The sequence below is a fragment of the Saprolegnia parasitica genome, assembly GCF_000151545.1.
Source record: "Saprolegnia parasitica CBS 223.65 unplaced genomic scaffold supercont2.22, whole genome shotgun sequence".
In the NCBI taxonomy this organism is placed as follows: Eukaryota; Oomycota; class Saprolegniomycetes; order Saprolegniales; family Saprolegniaceae; genus Saprolegnia; species Saprolegnia parasitica.
The window spans coordinates 284,989-303,809 of NW_012156416.1; the positions used below are offsets into that span (position 1 = coordinate 284,989).

The 18,821-nt window shown below is 59.4% G+C and overlaps 7 protein-coding genes across 7 annotated transcripts; 4 read left to right on the forward strand and 3 right to left on the reverse strand.

Annotated features, from left to right (window-relative positions):
* Nucleotides 1-168: 168 nt before the first annotated feature.
* Nucleotides 169-2,756, forward strand: SPRG_06486 (E1-like protein-activating enzyme G; the record flags this gene model as incomplete). Its single annotated transcript, XM_012345303.1, has 11 exons — nt 169-282; nt 327-536; nt 594-730; nt 778-1,060; nt 1,110-1,508; nt 1,558-1,734; nt 1,788-1,932; nt 1,990-2,027; nt 2,071-2,331; nt 2,379-2,502; nt 2,563-2,756. 11 exons carry the CDS (start codon nt 169-171, stop codon nt 2,658-2,660), a joined length of 1,986 nt encoding a protein of 661 aa, XP_012200693.1. The 3' UTR covers nt 2,661-2,756.
* Nucleotides 2,732-3,970, reverse strand: SPRG_06487 (hypothetical protein; the record flags this gene model as incomplete). The annotated part of the gene is made up of 3 exons (XM_012345304.1): nt 3,499-3,970; nt 3,136-3,453; nt 2,732-3,085 (listed from the first exon to the last, which is right to left on the reverse strand). Exons 1-3 carry the CDS (start codon nt 3,910-3,912, stop codon nt 2,732-2,734), a joined length of 1,086 nt encoding a protein of 361 aa, XP_012200694.1. The 5' UTR covers nt 3,913-3,970.
* Nucleotides 3,971-4,523: 553 nt separating this feature from the next.
* Nucleotides 4,524-5,949, reverse strand: SPRG_06488 (hypothetical protein; the record flags this gene model as incomplete). Its single annotated transcript, XM_012345305.1, has 1 exon — nt 4,524-5,949. The coding sequence occupies one exon, from the start codon at nt 5,947-5,949 to the stop codon at nt 4,579-4,581; it is 1,371 nt and encodes a 456-aa protein (XP_012200695.1). The 3' UTR covers nt 4,524-4,578.
* Nucleotides 5,950-7,006: 1,057 nt separating this feature from the next.
* SPRG_06489 (hypothetical protein) lies at nt 7,007-7,970 on the forward strand. The gene is made up of 5 exons (XM_012345306.1): nt 7,007-7,071; nt 7,125-7,236; nt 7,286-7,417; nt 7,469-7,556; nt 7,609-7,970. The coding sequence occupies exons 1-5, from the start codon at nt 7,044-7,046 to the stop codon at nt 7,930-7,932; spliced, it is 684 nt and encodes a 227-aa protein (XP_012200696.1). The 5' UTR covers nt 7,007-7,043; the 3' UTR covers nt 7,933-7,970.
* Nucleotides 7,971-8,817: 847 nt separating this feature from the next.
* SPRG_06490 (hypothetical protein) lies at nt 8,818-11,234 on the forward strand (the record flags this gene model as incomplete). The annotated part of the gene is made up of 2 exons (XM_012345307.1): nt 8,818-10,100; nt 10,154-11,234. The coding sequence occupies 2 exons, from the start codon at nt 8,818-8,820 to the stop codon at nt 11,223-11,225; spliced, it is 2,355 nt and encodes a 784-aa protein (XP_012200697.1). The 3' UTR covers nt 11,226-11,234.
* A 98-nt stretch (nt 11,235-11,332) lies between these two features.
* SPRG_06491 (hypothetical protein) lies at nt 11,333-12,428 on the forward strand (the record flags this gene model as incomplete). The annotated part of the gene is made up of 6 exons (XM_012345308.1): nt 11,333-11,406; nt 11,456-11,549; nt 11,596-11,784; nt 11,837-11,915; nt 11,967-12,002; nt 12,046-12,428. 6 exons carry the CDS (start codon nt 11,333-11,335, stop codon nt 12,378-12,380), a joined length of 807 nt encoding a protein of 268 aa, XP_012200698.1. The 3' UTR covers nt 12,381-12,428.
* A 72-nt stretch (nt 12,429-12,500) lies between these two features.
* SPRG_06492 (hypothetical protein) lies at nt 12,501-17,732 on the reverse strand (the record flags this gene model as incomplete). The annotated part of the gene is made up of 1 exon (XM_012345309.1): nt 12,501-17,732. A coding segment is annotated over one exon (5,232 nt), but the record flags the coding sequence as incomplete, so codon positions are not given.
* Between the last annotated feature and the right edge of the window lie 1,089 nt (nt 17,733-18,821).

An 18,821-nucleotide genomic window follows, 5' to 3' on the forward strand; every position in this document is an offset into this window, starting at 1 on the left:
GCGATAGCTGTGCTGATATTGACCGATGAGACCCGTGTCCGTGGCCGTTCCAGCAAAAACAGCTGCGTGATTCTAGACATACCGAATCCTGCCTTGTTTCAGCTGCTTGTTTGCCTAATTAGGATACCTAAATCCGGACTGCTGGCGGATCGCAAAAAACTTCGTGAGATGGCTGCGCCGGTGCTCCAGTTCCAGCCCTTTACGAGCTCGCCGCACGTGTCCTTCTTCCAGAAGCTCGCAGAGCTCAAGCTCAACACGTTCCAACTCAGCGACGCGCGCCAGGTACTATCCTCCACCTCTCGCGCAGTACATCCGTATGACCACAGGACATCTCGGGCTTCTTTGAGCTCTCGCCGCACGCCGACGTGCCTCCGCGCTTCATTGTCGACGACACGGCCTTTGGCTATGAGGCTGCGCTGTCGCCCGACCGCGCCAAGCACGAGTGGCGCCTGCCAGGCGTGCTCATCAACACCAACACGCTCGAGGCCTTCAAGACCATCGACAAGGCGGCGCTGCTCGACGACGCGCGGGCCTCGGTACACTTGGCGCTTTATGGCTTGCATCAGCCCTTGGACGGTGGCTCTTCTGGCTAGGTCGCGTCGTCGATCGCGGGCGACACTGAAAAGATGCAGTGCTTTGTACTTGTGACGTTTGCCGACCTCAAGACGCACACCTTCTGGTACCGCTTTGCCTTTCCAGCGCTCGTGCCTCCGTCGCCGTACCGCGTCCCGTACGAGACGCTTCTTTTGCTTCACAAGAACGCATCTTGCTGGCTAGGGCGTGGCAGCAGCTGACGACAGCGCCGTTGGCGCATGCGTCGTTCATGCAGCAGCTTCTCGACATGCGGTCGGCAACCGAAGTGAATGGCGTCACGCAGTCAAACTTTCCCATGCACTTTGTACTCGACACGCAGGCTGGTACCGTTTTGTCGCTACCGTCGGCGCCAGCCTCGCCCGAGAACCTCTTGTTTGGCATCGTCGACCCGTCGGCCCTGCCGCAGCACCCCGGCTGGCCGCTGCGCAACTACCTCGCGTGGATCCGCCACCGGTACCCGTCGCTCGTACGCCATGCACACCCGCATCTCGAACTTCATGTGTGGGCTACTCTAGACATCCGCGACGGTCCTGCTCTACCGCGACCCGCTCCACCACTTGACGACGGTCCCGGCCTCGATCGTGGCCAAAGCCTCGTTTGTTGCAACGATCAGTTGGGCCAACGATGAAGTGGCCGACACGAAGAAGGTTGTCGGCTGGGAGCTCAACGTCCAGGGCAAGCAAGGACCGCGCTGCATGCAGCTGGGCAGCCTCATGGACCCCCTCCAGCTGGCCAAGACGTCGGTGGACCTCAACCTCAAGCTCATGCGCTGGCGCCAGCTGCCGTCGCTCGACCTCGACAAGCTCGCTTCGACCAAGTGTCTCCTGCTCGGTGCTGGCACGCTCGGCTGTCATGTTGGCCGGAACCTTCTTTCGTGGGGGTTCCGCCACATGACCTTTGTCGACAATGGCCTCGTACGCTCACTCTTTTTCTAGTTGAAAAAAGACAATAGTTTCCTCGTAGGTGAGCCACTCGAACCCGGTGCGCCAGCCCTTGTTTGAATTCCACGATGTGGGCAAGCCCAAGGCCGCGACGGCCGCCAAGGCCCTCGCGCGCATCTTCCCACTTGTTCACGCCGAGGGCCACACCCTCTCGATTCCGATGGCCGGCCACGCCATGAGCAGCCCCGCAGCTCTCGCTGTACACACCTCGTTTGCACGCAGTCGTCCGTCATCCAAATGCTGCTGCATTAGGACAATGAGCAGGCGTTCCATGCGCTGCGTGCTCTGATCGAGGCCCACGATGTCATCTTCTTGGGCACCGACTCGCGCGAGAGTCGGTGGCTGCCCACCGTCATGGCCGCTGCCTCCCAAAAGCTCGTCATCAACGCGGCCCTGGGTATGTCGACTCGATTCTTTCACGGGTTGTGGTCAATTGCACCCATTCTCGCTACAGGCTTCGACTCGTACCTGGTCATGCGGCATGGCGTGCCGGTGCGTTGATAGTCGAGTGCCATCGATGCTGATGCTTCTGCAGGACGCGGTCGATCTCGGGTGCTACTTTTGCAACGACATTGTGAGCCCCGGCGACTCGCTCTCGGATCGAACCCTCGACCAAATGTGCACGGTGACGCGCCCTGGTGGCGCGGCCATGGCCGGTGCGACGGCGGTCGAGCTCCTTGTGTGTCTCTTGCACCAGCCGCTCGGTGTTGCGGCACCCGTCGCGACCGAGGCGAGCGCTGGTGCTCTTGGTGTTGTGCCCCACCAGATCCGCGGCTTTCTCCACTCGTTCTCTCAAGTACGCTCCGTGGAGAAGGCGTACTTGGTAAGCATGATTGTACCTAGGTGCTCGTGCAAGGTCCGTCGTTTCCTAAATGCACGGCGTGCAGTCGGCCCGTGCGCGACGCCTTCACACGCGATGGCTTTAATCTCTTTGCGTCCGTGTGTGCTTCCAAGACGTACCTCCAAGGTAAAATCAGTATCTATCCTGATGACAACTTGTCCATCTTCTGTGTTTTCATGGTTTTAGATCTCACGGGCCTTTCGGCGCTGTTGGCGTCGGCGGACGCCATGACGTTTGCGGACGACGACGTCTCGGATGATGACGACGACGAGTCGCTTTTGTAAAGTGTTTCAACCCACTAAAGTTGTCAACAGTGGTATTAAATATGCCACAGGTTGGTCGAGTAATGGTTCTATTAGTTTAAGACAATGCAGTCAAACTGGCCGAGGAGCGCGTTTAAGGTCGCATTGTTGATGGTGCTCTCGTTCATGTAGGCAGTGTACTTGGCGTTGTCGCCGCCATCGAGGCCCACCTGCGTGTACCCACGGACTTGCGCGACGCCGTCGCCGTCACTTTCAAAGACCCAGAACGCCGCAATATGCACGTCGCTCGCGTAGCTTGGGCACGCCTCGTCCTGCGACACGGTGCGTTGAAGAAACACCACGCGGTGATTTTCGTGGATGAGCTTGACAAGGGCGTGCCGCCGGACAGCCCCGCCCGCCGCGGCCAGCGACGTCACGAGCACCAAATCGTTGCCAAAGTTGGTGATCTACCCATCGAACGGTGAGCGAGACGCAGTGTCGTCATCGTCGTCCGGACCTGCCGCGTCAACGTCGGCTTGGTGACCATGGTCCAAAATGCCATCGCGACCTGGCGAAAAGGTGCGCGGAGTCGACCAAACTTGGCCATCTCCAAGTATGCAATGTTGGTGGACCCAGGAAGTCGACAGTCGTGGTCGGCGGCGAGAACGAGGCTAAAGGGCCCACCCGCCGGCGACGATGGCAGCTTGCCGTACATACTGGGTGTGAAGAGACGCTGCTGGTGCTCCATCATGGCTTGCGCGGCGTGGGATCGCGCCTTGGGATCGCGCTGGAGCGTGTGTAGTATCCACGGCTGGGTCTTGGGGTGGATGGCCATCTGCACGCGATGATCGCAAGACAGCTCAAAAGACACATATCCTACCTTGCACGGTGACGCTGACGGTAGCCACGACAAGTAGGATACGGCCCTCTCGAGCTGCTCGACGAGCTCGTGTTGGAGCCGCCTCTGGACCTTGAGGGCAGCTGTCGCGTCCGACTTGGCAGCGGCGGCGGCTTCCTGCCACGACGCGCTGCTGTTGCTTTTGCATCTACCCTTGCGCTTTCGGCTCAGCGTGCGCTCGAGGTCAGCCACGTGGCCCTTGAGCTGCTCGAGCTCGAGCTGGCTGCGCTCCTTGCTGCGCCGCTTGCGAAGACGGTCCTTGCGCAGGCGCTCTTCACGGGCGCTGACGACAGCAGCAACGTCGATCGTCGGCGCTGCAACGACGATCTCGCAAAGGAGTGCGACTTCTTCGTCCGAGAGTGCGATCGTATCGTTGAGTTGCGAGAGGTTCGCCATGCCACCACGATGCACGACTGCCGGCTGCCAAGTGCAAAGTCAGCGTTTGAAAAAGCACTTGGTGTTTGTATTGAGGTGGCAGCGGCCGCTCTGATTGGCCGACTTCCAGTACCAGCGATTGCGCATGGACAGGCGGTGGCATCAACCGATCAACGGGATCGGGCTGGTCTCGGTTGCCACGTCATCGGCGCTACGGCGGCTAGCGTAACGAGGAGACGAGCATGCGAGGTAATACCATGTCCTCCACAACCCCACAGAGCCCTCGAGACTCTGGAGACTCGAGACGCCGACAACCATGCACCTCACCAGCTCAGTACCGCCTCCATTATAGCAGAGCTTCTCGGATCCGGCTCGCGCTGCGCCAAGGCGCTACTTGAAGAGAGCTTGTCACTGCCTCGGACAAACTTGGTCTGGGGTCGGCAAGGACTGTTGGACGCGGGTCTCTCAGAACGGTGCTGGAAAGGTTGGCGGCGAGCGGTAGCGTGAGCAACCTGATCCGATGAATCAGATCGTGTCACCTGAGTCCAATGCGTACCCGTCTCAGCAACAACAGCCACCGCCGCCACGGCTTGTACCTTCCCAGGTATTACTAGTACATTTTTGTACCTTGCTTGGTTGACAGAATTTTGAGGATAAAATTACGCGAGATATTTAAGTTAACGAGAGCTACCACGACTGCAGTTGCACGCGGAAGAGCTTGTGGATGACGACCATGGCGGCGCCCGAGACGATACCGCCGACAAGGATCGGGACGCTGAAATCGGTGCCATTGTCACTGAGCACGAGCGCGGTCACGGCGAAATTGAGCAGTTGGCCAAGACACACGGCCGTGTTGAGCGCGCCAAAGTAGAGTCCGAGGCGCGTTGTATCGTCGGTTGACCCGAGGACCGCGAGAACCAGCGGAATGATGAGCGAGTAGATGGTCTGCTGCGTCACGGTGGTTGCAACGACCAGAATCACATCGACCCAGACGACGTGGATGAGCGCGAGCAGCACGAGGCCGAGCTGCGGGAGGAGCGCGTAGAGCAGGACCGTCCGCGCGCCAAACCGTTTGACGAGGTACGGGAGACAGCCAACGAAGAGAAGGCCGAGGACGTTGAAGAGGTTGTCGGTGAGGCCGCCGGCGAGGGCGACGCCGTCGTTGTAGCGTTGCTGCGCATACGTGCAGTTGGCGCCACACTTGTCAGCACCCGCCTTGGTGCCATCAAAGACTTGGAGGCCGAAGAACTGCCCCTTCACGCCCGTGTACGAGATGAAGCCATATTCGGTCAGGACAAAGGCGGCGAAGAAGACGAGGAGCTGTTTCGGGAGCGTCTTGACGCCGTAGACAAAGCTGAGGAGCACGTGGTGCGTGGGCGGCGGCAGCTCGTACTTTTCACGCGGCGTCTCTTGCACAAAGCGGCAGACGGGCCCGACCGTGCAGAGCATAAAGACAACGAGCATCGTGAAGAACCACTTGGTGTACCCGGTGGCCGGGCCTTGGGTCCAAATGAAGACCGAGACGCAGAGCTGGCCGAGGATCGAGTACATGGTCGCAATCGACGACGCAATCACTTGGCGGTCGCCGGCGACGTCCGAGATAAGAAGGTACGACGCGACTTGGACGGCGTTGACCGCAATGTCCATCCAGAGGTAGCAGACGACGGTGGCGACTGCGACGAGCGTCTGCTCGCGCTCGCTCGCGTGGTTGCCAGCCGCGACAATGCTTGGGATCATCGACATGAGCAGCCAGCACACAATGGTCGCAAGGGCACCGAAAAACATGTAGGGCCGCCGCTGCCCATAGCGCGACGTGTTGCGATCGCTGTGGGCGCCGACGGCGGGCGCCACGAGGATGCCTGTGATCGGCCCGATGAACTGGATGAGCTGCACTTGCCAGCTCGCGAGGAGGCTCTCCAGGAGCGGCCCGATGCCCGCCCACTGCGCCGCCCACGCCATCTTGGTGGCCATGATGGGCGCGCACACGAGGAGCATGAACGGGATCGAGCACCCGGGTCGTCGTCCGCTGACCGGCGGCGTTAGGCTATCGTGGTACATCGGCAAGTGCGAGGGTGCCAGTGCCTCCGGCTGCTGGCCTTTCTGCTGAACCGCTGTGTGAAACCCATGTGTAAAACGTGTGCAATCCTTGGATTGGCGGACACGAATTTAGAAACACCAATCAAATGGCTGTTTTTCCGAGGAAACCAATCAGATGGCGTGCGCGATTGACGCGCCCTGCACCCGTGGTATGCTCCCGCAAGTCGCACTGGACCAAGTACAGTGCAGAAAAGAACCCTTCGACCGCTGCTCTTGTCCGAGCGTCAAGCAGACGAAGAATGACCAAGCGCTTCGACAAATGGCGATTTAATCCTGGTGTATGCAGTCGCGCGGTGACTCTACGCCAACACCGCCTGCTGCTTGCGTCCCCCCCATGCGTTGGCGTGCATTACAAGTTTACAAGAGCGTCCGGAAAGGGCAAGTCGAGTGTCACGGAATGCCAGCGGCGGACTGGCGGCCACCGCCATGCCGCGCGTCCACAGCGCGCAGAGGCATCACTATTGCCAGCAGGCTGGGCGATGCTCGTAGTATTAGTAGGTGCCAGACAGGCCGGTCGCCGGAGCTAGTGACGTGTTGCGGTCTCGGTGTCGGTTTCCTTCGATCCAACGCGACAACACGTGCTGTGTGAGCAACTTTTATACGCAGGAGATGTCCCACAAACGGGCGACTAACTAACTCGAAAACCCCTCTAACTGGCCACATTGTGGTTCAACATGACGCTACAAAGTGCGTATATGCGTGCTGCAAGGAGTCGGTTGTTGTTGAAATGGGTCAATTTAATTTAATGAGCAGAGCTCGCTGGCAGCAAGGAGTCGGTCCATGAAGGTATTCGATGCCACGGTAGGTTCGCCGCGCTCGTACGCGTGCACTTGCACTCGGTTGCTGCACTTAGTCGATATGGTGTAGTTTAGTCGATGCATAGTCGGTCGATGGCCGATGCTGCTCGATTGTAAAATAGACTTGGTGTTTGTATCCCACATCTGGCGGGTTCGTTGATTGGCTATAAAGCGAAGCCTGCATGCATACGATTGGCTACAATGCTTGCCATGGCCAACCAACTCAAAAACGAAGTTCGAGGCAGCGACGGCAGCAGCATGGACCAGTACGATGAGCTCTACAAGGGTACGTCGTCGCCGCCGCCGCTGCCATGGCTCATGGGAACGACCTGCTCGCAGTCGTCCTCGTAGGCGACCCGGGCGTCGGGAAGACCAACCTCCTCGCCTACTTTACAGCGACGGAAGAGGAGATGGCCGTGGACGCGTCGACGAACGCGTCCAAGATCTTCAGGTTTGCTAGCCGTCGATCGATAGACGCGGCTGCTCACAGCCACATGCAGTAGCTCGGTCCGCAAGCCCACGATCGGCGTCGAGTTTGGCACCAAGATCATTACGCACCCGAACGGGAAGCGCATCAAGGCGCAGATCTGGGACACGGCCGGCCAGGAGCGCTACCGTGCGATTACGAGCTCGTGCGATCCATGGAACGCGTCTCGGATTGCTCATGCTTAGACCTTGGATAGGCACTACCGCCGCGCCGCCGGCGCTCTCGTCGTCTACGATGTCAGTAGCCGCGCGACCTTTGACAATGCCCAGACGCATTGGCTCAAGGTGACGACCCCGCGCATGCTCCGAGGATCTCATCTTCGCCAATAATGACCAGGAGCTGCGCAACTCGGCCGACAACAACAGCACGCTCCTCTCGTGCTTGATGCTGGTCGGCAACAAGATCGATCTCACCGAGGGCATCAACGGCGCCCCAGTCGTCGCGGCTGAAGAGCACGACGCTGCCATGGCCGCGGCCGGTGTCCATGGCGTCCGTGCATCGGCCAAGACAGGCGAGAACGTCGTGCAGGCGTTCGAGAACCTCATCATCGAGGTGTACAACCAAGACAAGGCCCGCAACACCCCCGCACCCATGGAGCCCGTGGTCGACCTCACGGCCAAGCCGCCGACCAAGAAGAAGCTGCCCGCATGCTGTAATTAAGACTCGATGTAATAATACTCCATGTTGCTGCACGAATACGATACAAGAATCATCAATAGATAGGTGTCGTTGGGCTTCAAGGCAACGCGGCCAGAATAGCGGGTGTAGGAGTCGCAAGTGACCGCCCGACGTAGCCAGAGCGTCACCACGCTCGCCCTGCATCCGGCCAACGTGTGCTGCCAGCGCTTGTGTTGCCAAGCGTGTGCGTGGCAGAATCGAACCGTAGGATGAGTTCTCCAGAAGCAACCGGGGGTGCTGCAGGGTGCTCGCCTCTCGTCGCCGCCCGTATTGGCTGCACATCTAGTGCCATGGCATGGTGCCATGGCTTGTGTAGTACTAGTATTTGATACCCGATCAGCACCAGATCCAATTGCCACGTCCTGACCAGACGACGGGCGGCAACCTGCAAGCGACGGCGACTGCGATCTGATTACCATCGAAGCAAGCTGCATCGAAGTCTACAGTCGCCAGCCGTGCGCATCGTGCATACAAGATTCAAATCATTTATCGCGAGATTAATCTGGCCAATCAAATCGCAATATATCGAAGTTCGTAGATCATCGACGCTGCAATCACGCAACTTGTATGGACTCGCATGGGGTGTCCCACCTGCTCGATGCTGCGATTCCGGTGAAGCTTGGCCACACATGCATCATGCGCACGACCACGCTATCTCTCTCGTATGCTTTGCCTTGGAGCATTCTGTCGCCAGCGCAGGTAGCAAGATACAGAAAAGGTGGTGTGATTTTAGACTCTTGCCAACACCCACGGCAAACCAGTTGCAAGTGCCATTTCGCATGAATCAGGGTGCTACCAGTATGTCGGTCGTCTCTCGGGCCATGTCACTCTACCATTCTCATCGGCCTCGGCGATACGTCGATCCTCATGGCCTCTCGGCTGCTGCTGCTCGCGGCCTCGGCCATGGCGCTCAACAGCACCTGCCCTTTCCAGCGCCCCAACACGGTCTTTGACGGAGCCGACGTCGCAACAACCGTGCAGGCCAACGCGGCCGACTGCTGGACCGACTGCGTCAACACGACCGACTGCCGCCACTACGTCTGGCTGGCCGACGTCTGCCATCTCAAGCATACGCGTGGCAACGTGAGCCACGCCGCCGGCGCCATGGCGGGCAGCATGTACGCTCCGCTTTGCACGGCCCCGGTCCTCGACATTGACTACGTTGGGTACGACGTGGCCAACACGACGCGGGCGACGTCGGCAGAGTGCTGCAGCGACTGCGATGCGACCGCTGGCTGCGCGCTGTACGTGTGGCACGCCGACACGTCGACCTGTGTCCTCAAGAGCCAGCGCGGACGCAAGGTAATCGCGCGCGGTGCGAGGGCCTCGCGTGTTGTGGACGAGCCGACATCGTCCACGTGCCCCATCGTCGTTGACGACGTCGATTACGATACGCCTCAGATTGGGTTTGCGCTGCCGCGGCGAGCGATGGACTGCTGCGCCGACTGCGTCTCGATGCCCGGATGCAGCCACTGGGTCTTTGCCAACGACACGTGCTCGTTTCGGAACGGCACGGGCGCCGTACGCGCGTCGCCGGGGCTCCTATCGGGGTTTCTCAACGCCTCGTCGACTTTTGCAAACGACGAATCGGTGAATGCTACGCCAATGCCAACGTTTCCAACGCTCCCGCCCAAGACGACGACACCGATCCCGACATTCCCGACGTTGCCGCCCAAGACGACGACGCCGATACCGACCTTCCCGACCTTGCCACCAAAGACGACCCAACCGCCGACAGTTCCGACGATGGCACCGACGACGGCACCGGCAACCGCCAAACCCACCACGAAAACACCAGCACCGACGACTGCACCTACAACAGCGTCGCCGACAAAGACAACAACACCGTTGCCGCCAGCAACAACGTCACCAGTCCCGACGACGGCGACGACACCGATCACGACGACACTGCCTACAACGACATCACCTACAACGACGCCGGTGCCGACATTGAACACGACGTCACCGACGACGACGACGTCACCACCTTCGTGTGCGTCACCGCGCGTGCGTGTCTCGTGGCAAGTCATGACGAACGAGGCTCGGCTCGTGTACGTGAATGCGATCGCGGCGGCCATGGACGCAGGGCACTACGCGTCGTTCGTCACCACCTTTGCGCTCAACAACAAGGCTGCGTTCGGGTCGTCGACGTCCTTGCTGTGGCGCCGCCACCTCTTGCTGGCCTTTGAAACATGCTTCGGAGCCTTGGGCCGTCGTTCGCGTGCGTGACGGTCCCGTATTGGGACGTTGCGTCCGAAGCCAACGCGTGGGTGGCCGCGCAGTGTCGGAGCGTCGACGAGTGCGCCGAGATTACCCGGGCGCTCGGCGGCGTCCGCGACGGTGTCATCGGTAGCAACGCATCGCTCTTTGGCTTTGCCCGCCCGGACCTCCGTTGTGTCGACGGCTTCCCACTCAATCACCTGTGCGACGGCGACGCGTGCTGCGTGCCCCGAGCCGACTGGCGCACATCCAAGTACATTGCCGAGGTGTCGCCGCCGCTCTTGAAGCACTTCCTCTTTCGCCGCAGCACGGAAAACATGACGTTGGCCCTCGAGACGGCGCTCGTACCCGCTGTGCACTTATGGTTGGGCGGTGCGATCGCCAACAAGACGCTGGCCGTGGTCGATCCGCTCGTCTGGTCGCAGTTTGCAACGGTCGATGCGTTGTTTACGATCCACTACAAGTGCGTGGTGGAGCCTCGCGATGGCAACTCGGCGTACCTCGCCTACCTGCGCCGGGACGCCGTCGACCTCCAGCGACCGACGAACGCCACGGCGACCACGTGGTTTGGCAGTGTACCGGCCGAGTTTGTGCAGCTCGTCGACACGAACCGACTCAGCTACGGATACGATCTCTCGGGGCCTCTCGGAACGCTCTACGACAAGTGCGAGAAGACGAACATGCCCTCGAAAGCCAACCGGGACGCGGTCGCGGCTCGCTTCGCCAACACGACGGCGCGCAGCGACCCCATCATGCCGACGCTGCAAGTCGCCAATGACCTTGTGGCCAACTACGTAGAGCAGCTGTACGCGCTCGGCATGCTCCAGGGACTCTCGCCAGCCGTCATTGACGTTGAGATTCAAAAGGTCATTATCGTCGCGATGGTGCAGTGCCGCAAGGCGACGATGCTAACGTTTACGCCGGCCTTTGCAGCCGACTGGCAGCTGCGCGCACCTGCGTACGCCTCTACCCTCTACGAGAACGTTCGCAGCGGCGTTGACCCGATTCAGCTACGCCATCACAACACCATCACAGCCCACTTTCTAGCGTGTTGACGTGCCAGCGAATAAGCAATGTTGTTGTATACTTCTTTGATTTGTGGCATTTGATTGGATGAAATGATAACCAATGGCATCGCGGCGTGCACGGCGAGAACCAAGGGATGGCCGACGAGGCCAAGGCCGCGCGCATCACGGCATTCTACGAGCAGTACAACCCCGAGAACGTCAAGAACATGTACGCGCGTGTGGCGATGCACATGAGGATGAGGCTCCTGCTGCGCTAGTCCCGAGATCCTTCGCGTCTTTGCGGGCCGCGAAGACGTGCTCTGTGCCAAGCTCTTGAAAAAGTACGGCTGCCAGCCCGACTTGCAGAGCCTCGTACGCACCTTGCCCCGTTGTACGCTTCGTGCATCCTTCTATGTAGGTCATCAATGTGCCTGAGCCCCAGCACGCCTACGTGCCCGGCTACGAGCCCTTTGTCGCACCTCCGTCGACGCCTTGCGACCACCGCTCGGCAACTTTTGACGCTGCGGCTGCGCTACGCGAGCACGAGCGGCTACCGCACACGCAGCCCGTGCACCCGCTCGACAATCTCAACAAGTGCCGCGCGCTGGTATACCATGGCGCTTCTGCTGCAACGAGAGTAGCATGGACGGTATGGGTAGCTGCCGCCGACAGACCCGCACTACAACGCGAGCGTCGGTCAAACCAAGCCCAAGCCAGCGATGCCTGCTGCAGCCAAAGGTAATACGGCACTCTCGCCGTAGCAACAAGATTGACAACGGTTGTTACTAGTGGCCCCGCCGCCGGCCTTGCTCGACACGATTGGAGGTACGCATGCCTTTCGATGGCATTGTGCGGAGAGGAGCCGTAGATCAGTTTGAAGCGGGTCCGCTGAGCGTGCTTCGCGCCTGTTTAAAGGCCAAGGCCAAGGTTTGTGTCGTCATTCGCCGCGTCAATAGCATCCGGGGCACGTGCACCGGGTTCCTCAAGGGCTTTGACAAACACATGAACGTCGTCCTGATCGACGTGACCGAGCGATATGTGCCACTGCTGCGTGCCCCGGAGCATCCATCGGTGCCCCCGAGTCTTGCTCAATGGCACCGAACCGACGGCGTCCAAAAGCGATTTCTACGGCAGCTGCTCATCCGCGGCGACAACGTCGTGCTCGTCTACCCCACCAAGCCGCTGCCATCAAGCGCTGGATAGATCGATGATACTACCTTCCATCGATAATACTATATTTGCTATTGGACAATCGCGTCGCTTTATTGTTCGTCTTCAACTATCCACCTATTCATCTATCCCACGTGAACAGCAGTATCGAGTTCAATCCAAGAGGGGGTAGGCAGCGTTGAACGCCGCAGCCATGCCATGCGTCGATGGTACTTCGCTCTGTGGAACGTCGAGTACAAAGGTGCGCCAGCTCTTAATGTCCAAGCTGTACATGCGCGACCCGATACGGACGCTGAGGAGACCAACGAGCGCAGCGGATGCGCGATCGAGGTAGTAGGCCCCGTTAAAGACACGGCCGTCGTGCCGATAGAGGTACTTGGCGCCCGACGAGAGGAAGAGCGACGTGACGTGGCTCGGCGCTGTGTTTACGCTGAGTTTGACTGCGTAAAAGCATAGCACATTGCACAAGAAGACGATTCCGATCAACACTTGCAGCCGCGACACGTCGCCGATCGTGATGCCGCCTGCGTCACACAGCACGTGCCAATCCACGTGGGCGACCACACATTGCAGATCGATGTTGGCCGTTGCGCGGACCGGTGCGAGCGCCGTGAGCACCGCGACGACGAGAACGACAACGAGGACGTTGAGCACGACATAGTAGGCCGAGAGTTCTCGCGTCCATACGAGGCAAACGTCATTGAGGATCGAGACGAGCCACGTGACTTCGTTGGCCGCGAGCAGAGTCTTGTACCATGGATCTTGCAGCGTTGCAAAGGAGGTCATGTAGCCCGAGTGCTGGAGCTCCAAGGTCGCACTTGAGAGCACGCAGACCGCCGTCATACTCCGTAGAACCAGCAATGGTCGGCCGACCCAGACGACGCCACCGACGCGCCCGAGCTCGAGCATGTTGAAGCCTTCACAGTGCCCGCGGCTGAGCAGAATGTAAATGGTCAGGAGAATCGCAACGGCGAGCATGACGCAGGTGACGTACGTGACGCCGGCGCGAAGGTACTGGGCGGTGTTGGCTGTGACTTGCCACGCTTGCGTCTCCTGCGCGAGCGGTGGCCGGTGGTCCGAGAGCAGCGTCATCTGGCCGAGATCACCGACAAACGAGATGACTTCGCGGCTGCCGAGGACCCAGTCGTAGAGAAAGAGCCACGCGAAGAAGTGAAAGTCCGACTCGGTCTTGTCGAGCAAGTGGAGTGTCTGGATCGACAGCGGCGCCGTCGCCTCTGTGTGCGTGTAGATCATGAGCGAAATGTTCCTCTCTGTAGCTTCTGCCGTGGCCGATTGCATCGATAACAATGTCGCAGACGGCAGCGGCAGCATGACCGAACGAATGTACCATAACGTCTGACGCAGGTAGTGCTGGCACTTGGTCGGAAACGTGGGTTCATGAGCGCACACGTTCGAAAAGTCATCTTCAAATGGCGATTCGTGCAGTCTCGCCAAGAGGGCGCTGACAATATATTGCTGCCGTGTCGGCTGGAACTTGGTCATGCTGCCCGATGCAAAAACGCAGCTGCCTTGGAACGACGGAAGACCCATCAAGCCGACCGACACGGCGTAGCCGTATGCAAGCGATTCGCAGAGCGGCGAGCCGCCGTATGACACCAGGTCCTGCGCCAACCACCGACCTGGCACGGGGAACGAGTCGTCTAGCGGTGTGATGTTCATATACATGGCTTGCGCGGTTAGGTTGTGGGCCAACGGCAGGCGCGAGAGCTCGATGAGCGAGGCTACGAGGTCGCGCAACGCCGTCGGCACCGCCACGTAGATCATATCGATGGCGCCAAAGGGGCCAAGGAGCGACTGTACGAGGCGCAAACTGGCCGGCAGCGGCGACGGCAGCGTCCCGTTCTGCATGTAGATGGACTCGAGCGACGTGTTGGCAAAGGCAAAGCGGGTGCTCGATCGAAGCAAACTTCGCCCACCCATCGTCGTCGTGTTGGATGTGAGCGCGTGCAAGTCGTTGGCAAAGGCCCAGTACATCTTGAAGCTGGTTTGACTCTCGATGCGGGACGTCCCGTTCTGTGCTGTGAGTGTCATCGGGTACTTCACGCCGTACGCATTTGCAATCGAGTACCGATTGAAGACGCCGAGGAGCTTGTAGTTTTGCCACTGCACCTTGTAGTGTCGGATGCCATGCTGGCGCCAGAGTGCCACCTCGCTGGCGATCGCGACTTGGGTGGCTGATACCGTTGCGTGTAGCCAAGCTGTGCCAGCGTTGGACGCTAAAAGCTCGTCTGCAATACCCATCTGGAAGGCGTTGCCCCAGCACGCGTTAAAGGCGCCAAGATCAATGTTGCGCAGGACTGACTCGAGGTACACGGCGCCATTGTGCGCCATGTCTGCACACCGAATCTGTCGCTTGGCCGAGTTGGCGACCTGCCATCGTTGATCAAAGTCCAGATAGCAGTAAGGTACAAAGATCCATGGTGCGTTGCAGCCGTCGGTTTGGCGCAGTCCTTGAATGACAGCCGCGAGCTCGCTAAGTGGCTCGTGCTGGAGGTAGGCGCCGTAGCTGGCGGACGACTTGACGACGGCGGTCGGCGCTGCAAACGAGTGGGTCGAGACGAGACTGGGTTCATCCAGCAGGAGATGTGGCATCGACGTTTTGCCAAGGACGAGCTGCTCGTTGAGCCAATTGGCAAAGAAAGCATGGTGACCCGTGACGTTGAAGCTGGCCCAGAAGAGGTCGTTGGCCAAGTTGACGCGGGAAACCTTGAGGTACGAGAGACTGCTCGTAATGGACGCCCCGATGTAGCAAACACCGATGACCATGCGAAGATGCCGAAGCCACATCGCTTTGTTGCCACTCGACCGAACGAGTGGGGCGTTGAGGATCTGCGAAAGCGTCGAGGCGCGGCGGGGGCGATGGCTGCGGAAATCCAATGCCGGCCGGGGCAGTGTTTTTAGCAACGATGCAGAGGACGCGTTGTCTTGAAGTAGAACCCATAGTTTCATGTCGAGGGTGTACGAGATGCCTCGAAAGCGCAGGGGCAAAAGTCCGCTGAGGAGACACGCCACGAGATCGATGGTACAGTCGTCGGGTGAACTCTCGATCGACTGAACGTATGCGTGCGCGATGCTCGAGAGAAGTAGACTCGCTTGGATCGATGCGCGTGCTGGCTTGCGCACCGATGCGAGATAGCCTAGCACGAGGCTGCTGGATAGCACCACAAGGATCTGCACGCCAAGGATGAGCCCCACGCGCTCAAAGCTGCCAATCGCGATTGTCCCGCTGGTGCATGCGACGGCGTAGTCCATGTCCTGCCCAAAACACGATCGACCGAACGACGTCGTCACCTGCACCGGCATGATTGCTTCGATCCAAAGTAGCGCGAGCCACGAGATGCCAGAGGCCATCGCGTCCAGCCAGCGCGGCCCCCCATGCGTCGCAAGCAGGAGCACCTCGCTGACGACATACGTCAGCCACGTGGTCTCGCCGCAAGTGACGACCGATGCGAACCACGGTCGCGGCGTCTGCACCAAGCGAACATACCCATGTGCCGTTCTCAAGGTGATATTGGTCGAGCTCAGCAGCAGCACAGCGGTGCAGCCTCGAAGAAACAGAAGGGGGCGGCCGATCCAGACGCCGCCGACGATGCGGTTGAAGTAAAAAAGGTTGCGCCCGACAAAGCGCAATCGCACGTGTCCGGCAAGCAAAAGAACGACGACGCCAACGACAGCCAGAACGACAGACGTGAGAACGACGAGATACAACACGATCTTGGTCGCTGTCTCGAGCGGCTGCGCGCCGGTCTGGTACAGCTGCGGTGAGTACGCGTTCGAGATGAGGGTGACGGTGCCCGCGTCGCCTTGAAACGAGACGACTTCGCGGGCCCCGACGACCCAATCGAGAAGAAGGAGCCACCCGAAAAAGCTAAAATGGGACTTGTCGAGCAGTGGTTGCTGCAGCAAGGTCCAGGACCCGTCGGCCGTCGTAGCAAACTGCATGAGGCTCAGATTCATCGCGTGAATGACGATCGTCACGTTGGCCATCAACGCAGCAACTTGGTGCGGCGTCGCGAGGTGGTCGAGCAGTTGCGACGTCGAGGCGAGACCCTTCAAGCACTCGGCCCGCGTGGTTGTGAGGGCGCAGACACCTGCAGCCGTGAATTCTGGTGGCATCACAGTGCGTGCGAGGAGCGCCGACGTAGGATACAGCGGAATTTCCAGTGCTACTGGGGTAGAACAGTCGTCGAAGAAATCAAACGACTGCTGCACAAACGACGTGGGGGGCTGTGCTGTACACATGGGGTTCCCGCCATAAAAGACCGATGCAGATGTCCACGTCGGCGGCACGGGCGACAGTTGGATGGACGCCGACGCGCTAAACAGTGCCATCGCGGATGCATTGTTCAGCAGTTGCTCGAAGAGGCTGCTTTGATACGTCATGTAGAGCTGCGCGAGCGCGGGGGGCACCCCTTGGTAGAGGCAGTCGATGCTCAGGAACGGTCCGATGCTGCTGCGCACGAGAAATGCAGGGCCGGCAAAGCCACCCGAGATATCAATGTTGCCGTTGAGGACTTCTAGGTTAATGGCCGGCATCGACGCGCTCACATTGGCGCCAAAGTACGTCGACGTATCTCGGACCATGCTCCGGTTCGCATCGTAGCCAGTCCAAATGTCATTGAGTGGCATCCAGAAAAAGTTGAGGGACGTCCAGGGACCGTTGGTTCGCGGAACGTTCTTGAGCGTCACGACCTGTTGCATCCCAAGGGCATTTTGGACGAAAATGGTTTCCGAGATGCCGGGTTGCCACAGGTTTTGCCACTGCAGCTGAAAATGGCGCATGCCAACGCGGTGCCAGTAGTGTATCTCGTCCTCGATCGACGTACTGTGGCGAGCACTGGCGAGCGATCCGAGAAAGGCAGCGCCTCTCGCCGACTCGAGGAGCGGCTGCTGGATCGATTTCGTGAATGGTCCATTGTCTCCACCCCAAATTTCAACAAAGTCGGCCCAAACCACGTTGCGCAAGGTAGCCTCCATGTAGACAGCAGCATTGGTTGCGTGCCATTTCTTGCAGCGCGCTTGTCGCTGACGCGAGTGGGCCACTTCAAAGAACTGGCCAAAGTCGACGTAGCAGTGCTGGACGTTCATGCGCATCGACCACGACGCGCTGAGAGTGCGTAGCTGCGGCACGGCGTACGCGATCGACGTGAGCTCGGTCATAATGGCGCGGCGCGCGTAGGTCGGAAAGACAGCGGTGAACGAGACGGGCGCTGCATACGACGCTTGGACCGTCGCCGACGGCGCCAACACATTTAGAGTGGATGCGGCGGTTGTCGTTGTGGCGAGGTGGCCATTGACAAGGTCGATGAGAAAGGCTTCGTGGCCCGTGACGTTGTACCCGGCCACCAGCGGTCGTTGGCAAAGCTAGGGAACAGCAGCGAGACGTACCAGACGCTGCACGCGAGCGACGTGGCGAGGTAGCCGAGACCAAGGACAGCTTCGATCAAGTGCCGATTGGTAAAGCGTCGACGGACGATTAGCCACGAAGAGGGTGGCCCCACCGGGCTCGGGGGATCTGGTACAATTGGCGCGCTCCACACCATCTTCTGCTTTGCAACTGAGTAGAATGAAACGCAGTAAGGGCTTGCGTATGCATACTAGTTGTACGAATAGTATATCCTTCTATCCTTAAATGCTAAATGCCGATAGTGGCCTCTCGTAGAGTAGCCACATTCGGTAGACATGTGGATAGCTCCTGTAGCTCACTTCATCTGGGACTACCTCGAAGGATGTGGGGGGAATAGAGACTAGGCATTGGCTATAATTCGGAAATGGGACGACTACCGCATAAATTGTGGGGACCTAACAAACGTGCCTAATAAAAGCGAAGAAGAGAAGAAGAGAAGATCGACTTTCGAAAGACGTTCTATCGTCCCATCGTTTCGTCGTCCATCGCCATGTCCTTCTAAAGTTGACCTTCTTGCGCCGTTGAACAATAAACAGAGATGCTATATAAAATACACTTGACTACGGTTAACCCCGTGTTTTCGTGGGGCAGGAGCTCTTTGGTTGAGGTTTCGCATTGGGGTAGCGTGCAATCTAGCGGTGGGATCGTGTACTGCGTGTGTCGTAGTTTGGACTCGTCGGTGTACGGAATCATGTGCATTGAAGCTTAGCGTACCCTGCCCCACATCCGTCGGTCGTGCAACTTTCGGGGGTATTCGACGACCGGCAGCCCGACGCGACCGACTGGAGCCTCTCTTGGGGCTTGCACGACTCGGATTATGCGCGGGGCGGTGAGCGAGGGTGCCTTCTTCGTGTACTCGCACCATATTGTGTGATCTCTGGGGCGTCGGAACGACGCGCAGACACTCGCGACGTCGATGGCTGAGGCTTTTGGCTCCTAGATTGAGCGGGCCGTCCAGGTTCGATCACGGGGCGCGTCCCATGCAAGGCACAAGGCGAGATTGATGTCGAATTTGCTGACTACGAACTTCGAGTGTTATGGCATTG

Excerpts from the sequence above, each read along its gene's own strand:
- SPRG_06489 (XM_012345306.1), top strand. The coding sequence starts at position 7,044 with ATGGACCAGTACGATGAGCTCTACAAGG. Across the intron at positions 7,072-7,124 it reads GTACGATGAGCTCTACAAGG|TCGTCCTCGTAGGCGACCCG; the intron begins GTACGTCGTCGC and ends ACCTGCTCGCAG. Across the intron at positions 7,557-7,608 it reads CCCAGACGCATTGGCTCAAG|GAGCTGCGCAACTCGGCCGA; the intron begins GTGACGACCCCG and ends AATAATGACCAG.